Source organism: Neoarius graeffei, chromosome 2, assembly GCF_027579695.1.
Source record: "Neoarius graeffei isolate fNeoGra1 chromosome 2, fNeoGra1.pri, whole genome shotgun sequence".
NCBI lineage: Eukaryota > Metazoa > Chordata > Actinopteri > Siluriformes > Ariidae > Neoarius > Neoarius graeffei.
This window is the reverse complement of record NC_083570.1, coordinates 53,755,545-53,769,628: the sequence shown is the minus strand read 5'-3', so window position 1 is coordinate 53,769,628 and position 14,084 is coordinate 53,755,545. Positions and strand designations below refer to the sequence as shown.

General features: G+C 41.6%; 1 protein-coding gene across 6 annotated transcripts in view; it reads left to right on the top strand.

The window, feature by feature from the left end:
- The window catches only part of plxnb2b (plexin b2b), a 380,397-nt gene extending 367,190 nt beyond the window's left edge, over positions 1–13,207 (top strand). For all 6 annotated transcript variants that reach the window (XM_060914419.1, XM_060914420.1, XM_060914424.1 and 3 more), the window contains 5 exons: positions 5,249–5,396; positions 5,574–5,638; positions 9,707–9,782; positions 9,867–9,941; positions 10,139–13,207. In XM_060914419.1, coding sequence (XP_060770402.1) covers positions 5,249–5,396; positions 5,574–5,638; positions 9,707–9,782; positions 9,867–9,941; positions 10,139–10,243 — 469 coding nt within the window. In that variant the 3' untranslated portion in view covers positions 10,244–13,207. The remainder of the gene's footprint in view (positions 1–5,248; positions 5,397–5,573; positions 5,639–9,706; positions 9,783–9,866; positions 9,942–10,138) is intronic.
- Positions 13,208–14,084: the final 877 nt, after the last annotated feature.

Sequence of the window (14,084 nt, the reverse complement as noted above, 5' to 3'; positions counted from 1 at the left end):
CTGTACAAGTAATGCTTATTTAACGGTAATAAACTTGAGCCCTATATGTTGAAATTCCTATCTTATTCATTCGTCAATTTATCACACAGTCTTACCTCACTCAACTTCTTCCCTCCTTCTGTGAAAATTCAACGTCTCAGACTCGGACACAAGTGGGCGGGAGATGCGTTTGATTATGTCTCCTGGTCGGCTGATGATAGATTGGTATCATTCTAGCACGTCGGAGCAGTTCATGCCAGGCTCGAGTCCGATCCACCACTTATGAGTTGCCCAATAAGAATCCAGAATGTCATCAAAAGACGTATTTTTTTCTCAACAGATGCAGGTGATGTTCAAGCCTATTGGCAGTCACGAGGCAGACTACAAAACCGCAGGGCATCAAGGCCACTGTGGCCTTACGGCAGATATTTTTTTCCAAGGGCACAAGGCCAAATTGAGAGGGCACGAGGGCCATGGCCCTCGTGAAATTCCTGCCCTGCTTGTAACACTACAATTTTAAAGATCTCATCTCATCTCATCTCATTATCTGTAGCCGCTTTATCCTGTTCTGCAGGCAAGCTGGAGCCTATCCCAGCTGACTACGGGCGAAAGGCGGGGTACACCCTGGACAAGTCGCCAGGTCATCACAGGGCTGACACACAGACACAGACAACCATTCACACTCACATTCACACCTACACTCAACTTAGAGTCACCAGTTAACCTAACCTGCATGTCTTTGGACTGTGGGGGAAACCGGAGCACCCGGAGGAAACCCACGCGGACACGGGGAGAACATGCAAACTCCACACAGAAAGGCCCTCGCCGGCCACGGGGCTCGAACCCAGACCTTCTTGCTGTGAGGCAACAGCGCTAACCACTACACCACCGTGCTGCCGTTTTAAAGATTAAGTATGAAATTATACTTAAAGGAAGAAGTTTTAAAAGATAAAAATTTTTAAAGGATATCCACAATGTCGATGGGTAAAGTTTATTATGGCATTAGTTACCATATCATTAGTACATTATATCACCTTTGATTCTAAGATTCCTGTTCTTGGCTGCAGGACTGGAACCCAATGTGGTCTTCTGCTGTTGCATGCTGAGATGCTTTTCTGCTCATCACGGTTGTAAAGAGTGATTATATGAGTTGCTATATCCTTCCTGGCAGCTCAAACCAATCTGGCCATTTTCCTCTGACCTCTCTTATCAACAAAACATTTCCACCCACCCACAGAACTGTCGCTCGCTTGATGTTTTTGTTTTTTTTTTGTTTTTCACACCATTCTGTGTAAACTCTAGAGACTGTTGTGTGTGAAAACCCCAGGAGATCAGCGGTTTCTGAAATACTCAAACCAGTCCATCTGGCAGCAAAACCCATGCCACAGTGAAAGTCACTTTGAGATCACAATTTTTCCCATTCTGATGTTTGACGTGAACTTTACTGTAACTGAAGCTCTTGATTTGTATCTGCATGATTTTTTGCATTGTGCTGCTGTCAAGGGATCGGCTGATTAGAGAACTGCATACAGTAAAACAGCAGGCCGATGGGTGTTCCTAATAAAGTGGCTGGGGAGTGTGTGTGATATGATTCCGAAGAAAAATCCATATTGCTAATAGAAAATGTTGAGTATGATTATGCTTTCGAGAGCAGCATTCTCTTCTGTGCTCTCATGGTAAATGTGCCGCTGTATTTATCAGTATTACTGTGTGCGTTCTGCGTCCTTGACCAGAATAGTGATTCAAATAAGATGGTAGAGAAATGAGATTTTATACATGAACTCGTTCATAAAAAATATCATGATCCTCTAAAGTGGAATGACATTTAAGCAGAAACCTATGATCGTGGAACAGTGTCTGCTGACTTCAGTACAGTTCTACTAAGCACTACTCTCGCGTGATGAGACACAACAGTGTGACTGAGACACAACGTTTTTTTTAAATTTCAGTTTAGCTTTAGTTAGTTTTAGCTTTATTTTGAGGAATAAACTAGTTTTAGCTTAGTTTTTATTTAGCTTAGTTTTAGTTTTTCAGGTCTTGCACAGCAAGCGTTTTCCGGCAGCAGCGTTACATTACTTCCACCTTCTGGAACTGGTCCATTACTGTGTTAAAGGGAAAACGAAACGAAAATGAAAGCAGAGCTGATTTTACCTACTATTCTGTTTCATTTTAGTTTGTGTTGTATTGTTCACTGTGGTGTTTAATTTAGTTTTGGATTTTTATTTTTATTTCAGTTAATGAAATTATTTTTTTACTTTTACGCTACGTTCACACTGCAAGGCTTAATGCTCAATTCCGATTTTTTTGTGAAATCCGATTTTTTTGTGAGGTCGTTCACATTAACAAATATATGCGACTTGTATGTGATCCTCAGTATGAACGAAAAGCGACCTAAAAGTGTTCCGCATGCGCATTGCAGGATACGACGACGTCACACGCAGTGAGCATGGCCAGTGTTTACGGAAGTAAAACCGCCCGGTTGCGGTATGACCCATCCAATCTAGCTTGAATAGCTGCATCCCCCCAAATGGAAATCAGCTCCCTAACCTCTGCGTCCTTCCATTGAGAAGATTCAGAACCTTCACAGCCCGAAGCATCCCTCGCATTGATGTCATGCACAGGGGCGCAGATACGTTTTTGGAACTGGGGGGGACAAAAAACTGGGGGGGGACAAAGCGGCCAGCAAACTAACCCCAACCCCGATATGCCTGTCAAACTTGTTGTGGGTTACTATAGCAACCAAGCTCGAGCTCGCAACCTGTGCAGTCTGCGCAGCTCAACCAACCGAATATCAGTCTTTGTTTTATGTGAGTTGTTGCAACTATGTATACACTGCCGTGCACCTCAATAAACCGAATGGTAATTAGTCTTTTGATTTTTCCGTGAGGTTTGCCTTATGCAAAGAAAGACAGCATAGACGTTTTTTCCTCCCTATAAGTGGGGGGACCGAGCGAGGTGAATTTAAATCTGGGTGGGACGAGTCCCCCCCTCTATCTGCGCCCGTGATTATGCGCCATGTTGTTGTAACTTTTTTTGAGAGACCCGCCGCCTACTTCAGCGCAGAATAGTGACGTTTGTGGCTTGTTGATGACGTGTAAGTCGGATGAATGCGACCTGGCGGTTCAGACTGAAATCGCATATGAAAAGAGCGGATAGGAATCGGAATTAGGACCACATATCCAAACGGCCTGGGTCGGATTTGAAAAAATCGGATCTGTGTCGTTCATATTGTCAATAAAAGATCGGATACAGGTCACATATGGGCGAAAAGATCGGATTTGAGTCACTTCAGCCTGCAGTGTGAACGTAAACTTAGTTTCAGTCTTAGTTTTCAAAATTGGCCATGCTCTCAGGTGGTAGTGATGGCATTCCTCTCTCCTCTGTCACTCAGATCAACACTAACCCATTGTGTGTGTGTGTGTGTGTGTGTGTGTGTGTGTGTGTGTGTGTGTGTGTGTGTGTGCGTGTGTGTGTGAGAGAGAGCTTATTTATGCATATGACTCAGCCGTTCCTCAGTGGGTGGATGGATGGATGGATGGATAGATAGATAGATTTACTTTATTAAGATTTACTTTACTGATGCAGTGGCTGGCTGCATGTGTCTCAGGGGAAGCATGTGTTAGCCTTCACACTCCTCGCTTGGTAGCGTGACTAGCTAAGGGGTAGGAAATTAGAAAATTGAGAGAAAATTGTCCAATGTTCTATCTCCCCTACTCTACACCCATGACTGTGTTGCCAAGCATGACTCAAGTTTGCTGAGGACCTGACAGTAGTGTGCCATTAATGATGAGAAAGAGTGGTGCACTGTCAACGACATCTCTCTCAATGTTAGTAAAATCCATCCATTATCTGTAACCGCTTATCCTGTGCAGGGTCGCGGGCAAGCTGGTTCCTATCCCAGCTGACTATGGGCGAGAGGCAGGGTACACCCTGGACAAGTCACCAGGTCATTGCAGGGCTGACACATAGAGACAAACAACCATTCACACTCACATTCACACCTACACTCAATTTAGAGTCACCAGTTAACCTAACCTGCATGTCTTTGGACTGTGGGGGAAACCGGAGCACCCGGAGGAAACCCACGCGGACATGGGGAGAACATGCAAACTCCACACAGAAAGGCCCCTGTCGGCCACGGGGCTCGAACCCGGACCTTCTTGCTGTGAGGCGACAGCGCTAACCACTACACCACCGTGCCTCCCCGTGTATAATTACAGTACTATTAAATTGAACATAAACAAGTACTAGTACTATGATTTAGTTCTTCTGTTGCAGTAAAGGTGCACTCAGGTTCTGGAATGAGGGAAGCCATAATTACCTCTGCCAGGGAGGCTATGTTTTCAGTACAGTTTGTATTTCTGACTGTAAGCAAGATTTTGACTCGATTTCCATGAAACTTGGTGGAAAGGTGAAACATGAGCCAAGGACAAACCCAATAAATTTTAGAGTGGATCTGAGCCACTGAGAGGGACAATCCATGAATTCTGTTTCTCTTAGGAGATACTGCATGGCCTTGACAGAAGACTACGCTCAACAATAACATATCTTAAAAACCAGTAGAGTTCAGTAGTGGCAAAACATAGTCAGTGAAGAAATACGACAATTCCATGTCATAATCCAAATTCACTTGTCCCAGTAATCCTCTGCAATACACATGTAGGGACATCATTCTTACAGTTTTGGAAATATATCTAGATATATAAAGTGGTTGCGGTTGCAGATTTGAATATCATAGAAGAGTTGAGTTTTGTCCTTGGCAGAGGTCTGCGCTCTCCGAATTCCCTTCTAGTTTTTTAATCAAATTAGTACCAGTCTGAGATTTCATTAGTATTCAACAAGTTCTCTGCAAATTCTGTAAAGCTGCTTTGCGACAATGTTTATTGTTAAAAGCGCTGTACAAATAAACTTGATTTGATTTGATTTGACATTGTGTGTCCATTTATTTACTATAATCCAGAAGCTCAATAGAAAATGTATGCCATTTTCAAAGTATGGTGGGAATGCACCAAGTTCAGTGATGAGTAAGGATTTTTTTTTTTTTTAAGATAAAAGATGTAATCAGAATTTTTTATGTGACTGCAGGCATTGGATCAGTATACAGCTGAGCCAAATTCATTAAACTCCCTTACAGCTTTCTTAATTTGAACAGCTTGCCATATTAGACCCGTTGGGAGTTACAATCACTGCTAGAACTAATGATGATTAGGGCTTCGCTGCCTAAGGTTATATTCTAAGGTCATCTCTTTCTGTCTCTCTCTGTCTGCAGTCTCCCACTAAGGTTCTGGGTGAACATTTTGAAGAACCCTCATTTCATCTTCGACGTCCATGTGACAGAAGTGGTTGATGCCTCATTATCGGTCATTGCTCAGACCTTCATGGATGCCTGCACTAAATCGGAGCACAAACTCAGCAGGGTGAGTCACATGGGCTCGGTTTCTGGGCTCTATCTTCACTTGAGATCACTGGGGTTTGAGCAGAGAGAGCTGGTCCTAGATCAGTATAAAACGGATACTAGTGGAGCCAGGAGCTAAAATCACACAATGACTATAGAGAATACATATCGTCCAGTAACATTTTCCTGTTTCCTCCAGGACTCGCCAAGCAACAAACTTCTCTATGCAAAGGAGATCTCCACATACAAAAAGATGGTGGATGAGTGAGTCTTATTATTCTTATGTGTTACTTAAAAAAAAAAAAAAAAGACCTATAACTGCAGTACCAGTCAAAAGTTTGGATACACTTTCTAATAAAGTGTTTTTTCTTTAATTTTATTAATTAAAAGTCACATCATGTCTTAAAGTAATGATGGATGTCGTTTCTCTTTACTTAGTCAAGCGGTTCTTGACATAATATGGATTACTACAGTTGTGGAATAGGGTTATTTACTGTATTTGTATTGTTTACTATTTACTGTTTGATCTCAAGCGTATTAAGAAGGCAAGAAATTGCACTAATTAACTTTTAACGAGGCACCTTTTAATTGAAAAGCATTCCAGGTGACTCCCTCATGAAGCTGGTTAAGATAATGCCGATAGTGTGTAAAGCATCATCAAGGTAAAAGGGGATATGTTGAAGACTCTAAAATATGAAACATGGTTTGCTGCTTAACGCTTTTTGGTTTACTACATAATTCCATTTATCATATGACCCATACGGACCCGCACGCGCGTTTAATAAAACCATTGGGAAAAGTCACATGACTGAGCATATACAGATTTTTGAATCTGGTCCGGAAAAAAAACATATGCGGCCCCGGACCCGTTTCCCTCCCTTCTGCCGTTTTCCTTTTGCTCTGAATTGTCTCATCTCATCTCATTATCTCTAGCCGCTTTATCCTGTTCTACAGGGTCGCAGGCAAGCTGGAGCCTATCCCAGCTGACTACGGGCGAAAGGCGGGGTACACCCTGGACAAGTCGCCACGTCATCACAGGGCTGACACATAGACACAGACAACCATTCACACTCACATTCACACCTACGCTCAATTTAGAGTCACCAGTTAACCTAACCTGCATGTCTTTGGACTGTGGGGGAAACCGGAGCACCCGGAGGAAACCCACGCGGACACGGGGAGAACATGCAAACTCCACACAGAAAGGCCCTCGCCGGCCACGGGGCTCGAACCCGGACCTTCTTGCTGTGAGGCGACAGTGCTAACCACTACACCACCGTGCCGCCGCTCTGAATTGTTACTTTGAAAAATGAGCGACACAACTGAGCACAGTGAAAGTGAATTTTATTATCCAGATGATTTATCAGACACAGACTTAATTGAGCAAGCTGAACTTGTCAAAGAAAATGAAAAAAGGTACTTTCGAACGAAGAAATTCGCTTGTTTATACAAGGACAACAACAAGAAAACACCATAAAAAAAACAACTAAGTACGTCATGAACGCTTTCAGAAGATTTCTTGCTGACGTTAAGGAGGAAAGAGACATAACAATCGTCCCCTCTAAGGAGTTGGACAGCTTGCTATGTAGTTTCTATATACAAGTGAAGAATAAAGGAAATTTAGACTGCAAACCTGACACTCTGTCTTCCTTTTCGCAAAGTATTCAACGTTACCTTGGCAACAACAACAGTAAGATACACCGTTGTTCATTGTTTTCCACTGTGTATGTTAGTTAAAAAAGGCCATATGTTAAAATGCTTATTGACTGAGTAGGAGGGCCGGATGGGAAAATATTTGGCTCTTGGTCATTTGTATGGACCTCACTTCACTTGGTCCATACGGCATGACCTCGAGATAAATATTTTTCCGTCCGGCCCTCCCACTCAGTCAATAAATACATATCATGTTCCATATGTACTGTATGAGAGACCATATGACAATCTTCAGTATTGTTCTACAATGTAGAAAATAGTCAAAATACAGAAAAAAAACTATGAATGAATAGCTGTGTCCAAACTTTTGACTGCTACTGTACATTCTGAAGATATTTTGTTGACCCTCCCTTGCACGTGTATATAAATCTCAGATGCCTTGGTTCCTGCTATATACATTTTTTTTTTAAAAAAGCATAACTAAATGTCTCAAGGTCTCTTTGCAACTTTCCTCCTCCTTTGTATGTCATGTCAACACTAATAATGCATTTTCATAACACAATGTTTTTATAGACATTGAAATTTTTATGCAGAGAAGATAGGAACACTTTAGTACTGAGCATGCACTGATAGTGTCTGCTCCACAAGCCATTTACGCAGCTGTTTATGTGGTGTGATACGATGCGCTCCAGCAAAGACAGCCAAGTTAAGTGACTACAACAAGACTCTTGGTGCAGTCAGTAATGGATTTGAGGGCGGTCGTATAGGAGTGAATATAAAATATTTTCGCACAGAAACACAGCAAGAGACTAAAACGGCACCAATTGGAGTTAAAATGAACTCACAGGACGACATTCATCCTAAAATGCCAAAACAGTGTTCATCAGGTTTATCAGCCCTCGAGACCATTTTCAAAAGTTGCGGTTTTGCTGTGTACACAGATGGCCAATACCATGAAACTTTGTAATGTAAGAGTTTGAATTTTTTTAAGCTATAGTTGTTTCTTATTTTGTCTAAAATCTACAACAACCCCAATTCCAAAAAAGTCAGGACGCTGTGTAACCTGTAAATAAAAACAGAATGTGATCATTTGCAAACCATGGAAACTCTATATTTCATTGAAAATAGTACAAAGACAACATATCAAATTTCGAAACAGAGAAGTTTTACTGATTTTTGTAAAATATACACTCATTTTGAATTTGTTGTCAGCAAAACGTTTCAAAAAAGTTGAGACGGGGGCAACAAAAGACTGAAAAAGTTGTGTAATGCTAAAAAAATAATAATAATTAGGTTAATTGGCAACAGGTTAGTAACATGATTGCGTATAAAAAAAGCATCCCAGAGAGGCGGAGTCTCTCAGAAGTAAATACCATAGGGAGGGTGGGTGCATAAATGTACATGACATGGGCAGCTTGTACATCTGGGAAGGCATCATTAATGCTGAATGATATATACATGTTCCAGAGCAATATGCTGCCATCCAGATACAAGCTTTTTCAGGGAAGGCCTTCCTCCTTTCAGCAACACAATGCCAAACTGTTTTCTGCACATTTAAAACTACATAGCTCCGTAGTAAAAGAGTACGGGTGCTAAACTGGCCTACCTGCAGTCCAGACATGTCTCCCATTTAAAACATTTGGCTCATTATGAAGCGCAAAATACGACAAAGGAGACCCCGAACTGCTGAGGAACTGAAATTGTACTGTATATCAGGCAAGAATGGAACAACATTTCACTTTCAAAAGCTTCAGCAATTGGTCTCCTCAGTTCCCAAACATTTACAGAGTGTTGTTAAAAGTAGAGGTGATGCAACACATACCCCTTTTCCACCAAATCAGTTCCAGGACTGGTTCGGGGCCAGTGCTGGTGCTGGTTCACAACTCGTTCAACTTGCGAGCCAGCTGAGAACCAGTTTGCTTTTCCATAGCTTGCGGTGCTAAGGGAAGCCACGTCATTACGCCGCTGTATACGTCAGTTACGTCGCTGTATACGTCAGTTACATCGCTACGTTTGCATAAACCTTGGCGCGAATATCGAAGCAAAAACAACACGGAAGAAGCAGCAGCAGCAGCAACAACAACAATAATGGATGACTTCGCGTTTGTACAGCTGCTGCTTCTCGTCGCTTAAAAATGGCGACCTTTCGCGGTCTTGTTATTGTTGTTGGTCTTAACAACTCCGCCCCCCCCGCTGACATAAGCGGTTCTTTCCTCTGGCCCAGCAGAGAGTTGGTGCTAGCCTGGAACCAGTTTTTCTGGCCCCAGAGCCAGTTCTTTGTCAGTGGAAACAGAAAACCCGGTTCCAAACTAAGCACTGGCCCCGAACCAGCCCTGGAACTGCTTTGGTGGAAAAGGAGCAATAGTGGTAAACACGCCCCTGTCGCAACTTTTTTGAAACATTATGAAAAAAAACCCCAAACCAGTACAATTTCTCAGTTTCAACATTTGATATGTTGTCTTTGTACTATTTTCAATGAAATACAGGGTTTCCAAGATTTCCAAATTATCGCGTTCTGTTTTTATTTACAGTTTACACAGCGTCCCAACTTTTTGGAATTGGGGTTGTAGATTGAAATGTATGGAATGAACATGTTTGTTTAGTTTCAGACTAAAGGCTGACAACTACATTTTTTTTCGTAATGTCATTGCTAATAAACCGATTGTGTCAATCCTACAGTTACTACAAAGGAATCCGAGTCATGGTGCCAGTCAGTGACCAAGACATGAATACACACTTAGCTGAAGTGTCACGGGTGAGAGTGCCTCCTTTCGGCTTTCCTCTGTTTCCCTAAATGCCTCCTGTGCACCTGTTTAATGATATTGATTACGTCCTGTAGGCCCATACTGACAAACTGAATACACAAGTTGCCCTCCATCAGCTGTACCAGTACGCCAGCAAATACTATAAGGAGGTAAAAGTGCTTACGCACACACTATTCTCAGGATGGATGCTAATAGAGTGCATGGTGTAAATAGAGGTTCTGGAGTCTAATGTTCTTGTCATGGCTTTAATATCGTTATATGTTTGGAGCTAGTTTTAATGTCACTTTCACTCTTGTGCACTTTCTCACTTCATATCTCCCTCTCTCTCTCTCTCTCTCACTTACAGATCATCCTGGCTCTGGATGAAGACCCTGCAGCTCAGAGTAAGCAGCTCACAATACGACTCCAGCAGATAGCCGCGGCTCTCGAGAACAAAGTGACGGCTCTCTAACCCGTCCACAGAGAGACAGACGGAGAGAAAGAGATTGACATGGAATGAAACCGCCGCTGGTCACATCAGACTCTCGGGCAGAAGAAGGAATAGTTAAAGAATAAAAATCCCTTGGTGTGTAATTAGCATATAAATATAATCAGATGTTGAATTTCTTCCTGTGTAGAGAGAGAAAAAAAAAAGGTTTTAAGAAATGTACGATATATTTTTTTTAATGTGCAGGTCTTTATGCGGAAAGCTTTATATGGAAGAAATAACTTTTTAAATTGACAGCCTTGTGTTGATTTTGTTTATAAAGTCTCTGTGTAAATGTGTGTGAGTTGACTGTTCATTGTTCACACATAGGATACCTAAATTCTGACCAAATGGGAGCTGCTCAGTCATTGGTATTGAGCACTGCTCTGTGTGTGTGTGTGTGTGTGTGTGTGTTCATCTTGGAATCATGACATATGCATTGTTCAGTCAAACATTATCAAACACAGTCACTGTCTGAAAGCACATACCGGTAGAAGTTTTTCGCAGCAGGGTTTGTTTGTGTTTTTCTATTGATTCAGACGTGCTGAGCTTTTGGTGTCACCTTCTGAATCTGAAGAAACACTGAAAAATCCAGCGTTATGATCCCTCGAAGAACATTTCCTATCCATCTCCTTAATTCACCAAAATAGCACAGACAAGAGTTTGTTTAGGCAATAGTAGTCAATCTCTCTCAACACAAGGCGTGTCATTTTTCTATGTAAAGTTACAAAAGGTTCCTTTATTTGTGTACAGCCATTGTTCATATCAGGAATACCTTTACTGTTTTACGTAATGCACAATATCAGTTCGTCTCAGAAATAGACGGTAACATTTTATGGTGCGACGTAGTAAATGTAAAAAAAAACAACAAAATTAAGGGCAATTCATGTCCCAGATGATTACAGCCTGTATTTCCTCTAAGAATTGCTGCAATGTGACTGAATCAAACACTCTGTTGCCCTTTTTTTAATATACGCTCGGCCTAATGTTCAATATAAAACCACTCGACTGGGGGTTTTGTCCAGGACTTGAGTTTTTTCCCCGTAAATCTCTGTTGACTCTTGGTTGACACCATTTTCCAAACATTTCACAGTATGTCCTTTTTTTTTGCCAGCAAGTACACAATTTTGCAGGCTGGTAGACTTTTTATTCTTGTTCCTTTCCGGGTTTTTTTTTTTTTTTTTTGCATAGTCTGTGCAGTGCATTCGGATGATTCTATCCTCAACTTCAGTTACGTGCAGAAATTCATGACCTAGACGAGCACTTAGGAACAAGTGGCTGCGGCGGAAGTGGCTTACGGTTTGGTACGAAACTAAACGGTACTTTTTTAATCTGATCTGGATTGCATCATATGAATTGTAAAAGAAAATTTGAAAACGCCTGCTGTGCTTTTTATTAATGTTTCAATATTTGTACTTATACCTCTAGATGTCATAAATGTAAGCACCAAATACTGCAATACACAGAATTCCTTCTCACTGTTGTTGAGTACTCTAAGCGTTTAAGGTAGCCTCTTAATTTTTTTTATTGTCGTGGTTGTTTTTGTTCTATGAAGCCGTTCAATGTTGCTTTATTTGTTGATCCAAGATCATTTTTGAGATCTCTGAAAAGTCAATAGTGACAGAGATTAGGATTTAGGATTAGGATTGGTTAGTCAAACCTGGTTCTTGATCACCATGAATCCCTTTTATTTAATCCTCTTTTGGAGCTGTACCTCTCAGGGCTCGTCTTGCCCCTGATTTTACTGCCAGTCGGATACATTTCGGCCTCTGAATAGTGGGAGTTACTCTTTGAAGTAATGCCGGTCCATTTTGTCGCTGAACAGTGTGGGGCGTTGTGAAGAAGCCTTGTGGCGCTTGGCACTGCCCACTCAATTCCCCTGCGCTGTAATGAAAGCAGCAGGAGCCGTGTTTGATCTTAATTGCATGTGGGCTGCTGACACCATGCTTTTCAAAACGCACGCAATGTTCCTCGTTTTTCATTTTCCATTCACCAAGCCCTTATCCTCCGATAGCTCAATGTAAAGCTTCTCTTCTTCAGCCTTTCTTTCACCAAAATGTGCCTTAAATGATCAGTGTTACATCTTTCTTTTTTTTTGTTTTTGATAATCGATGATGTTTGGTGATAATGGCGAGTTTTAGTCATAGGGCGCTTGCAGTGTATTTGCAGCCGTGGTGTTGAGTCTAAGTAGGATCATTTTGTGCCGTAGTCACAATGTGCCAATAGGCTAATCAAATAAGAGAGAAAAAGGCAGTTTTTATATCAGTGTGCATCTTTGGGGCGTCTATGGTTTGTGTGTGTGTGTGCGTGCTTTTGTAGTTGTATTGAGAACAAGCTTAGATTAGTTTGAACTAAACTAAGCTGTTGTGAATGTAAAATACTTCCCCCAAAGCATCTGCGACTTTGCTTTTATTCCTCATCCAAAAGGAGAATCTTCAATAGAGAAGTGTTGAGTAGCACAGGGTGTTTCACTGTTGTGTTATCCCTTAGAGCTATAATTTGTTTCGATGCTATTCCATAGTGTGTATGACAAATATCTATACTCGATGACCTTCTTACTGCTGTGCAGTTATTTTTATTCTTTCATGTCCTATGATATTATATGCCTTTGTATCAACAGAAAAGTAAATCTGTCAACAACGTATTCTTGTGTAATATCCTATGCATTTGAAGTCCTGGAAAATGGCGAAATGTTGTGCTGTTATCAAGATGTTTTTTTTCCACCCCTTTTCCCCCCTTGTGGTTGTATAGTGAAAGCAGATTCCTGGGACTGTAACGTACAGTAAGGCAGGAGAATAAAGATTAGCCGTGGCTCTTTCAGGCCTGGCACCTCAGAAGAGTTCTTACATGCCTAATCTGTTTGTACTGAAGTGCTCGCCGCTCAGCAAGGGTCAAGGCCTGACAAAACACCTTGCGCCCTTACGTCAATAAAGAGACACTTCCATTTCATTGCCTCTGTGTGTGCGTGGTGGTTTTATTTTGTTTGCTTTTTTTTAACTTGCTCCAATATGACTGGACTGCACGTGAACTTCTGTGTAACCTGTAAATGAGTTTGTGTCCTGAAAAAGGTGGTTATTGAACCTTTCAGTGGTTCTCATTTCATCACAGGGAACATGTGTGTGCTTCACAGTTGGTCGAAATACTTAAACTTTCATCCATTATCTGTAGCCGCTTATCCTGTACAGGATCGTGGGCAAGCTGGAGCCTATCCCAGCTGAAAGGCGGGGTACACCCTGGACAAGTCGCCAGGTCATCGCAGGGCTGACACAGAGACACAGACAACCATTCACACTCACATTCACACCTACGCTCAATTTAGAGTCACCAGTTAACCTAACCTGCATGTCTTTGGACTGTGGGGGAAACCGGAGCACCCGGAGGAAACCCACGCGGACACGGGGAGAACATGCAAACTCCACACAGAAAGGCCCCCATCAGCCACTGGGCTTGAACCCAGGACCTTCTTACTGTGAGGTGACAGCGCTAACCACTACATCACCGTGCAGCTACTGAAACTTCAATTTGTATTAATAAATACTTCACTTTCACTAGAAGCTACCGGGATAATATTAAAAAAAAATCTATGTGTGAAGCAATAAACTGTCAAAAAAACAAACAATACCTGCAAAGCATTATTCCAGAGATCCTAACAATGGCCTAGAAAATCCCAACCAAAGGAAAATTAATTAAATCACTGAATAAATAAATAAAGCTTTAAAAAAAAGATGAAAGCTGACACTGCTTTGTGCTGAAGAGAAAAAAAAAATCAAAGCAAAGACAAAGTCCCATGAAACCAAACCAACTGAGTAATAGCAATGTAAGATAT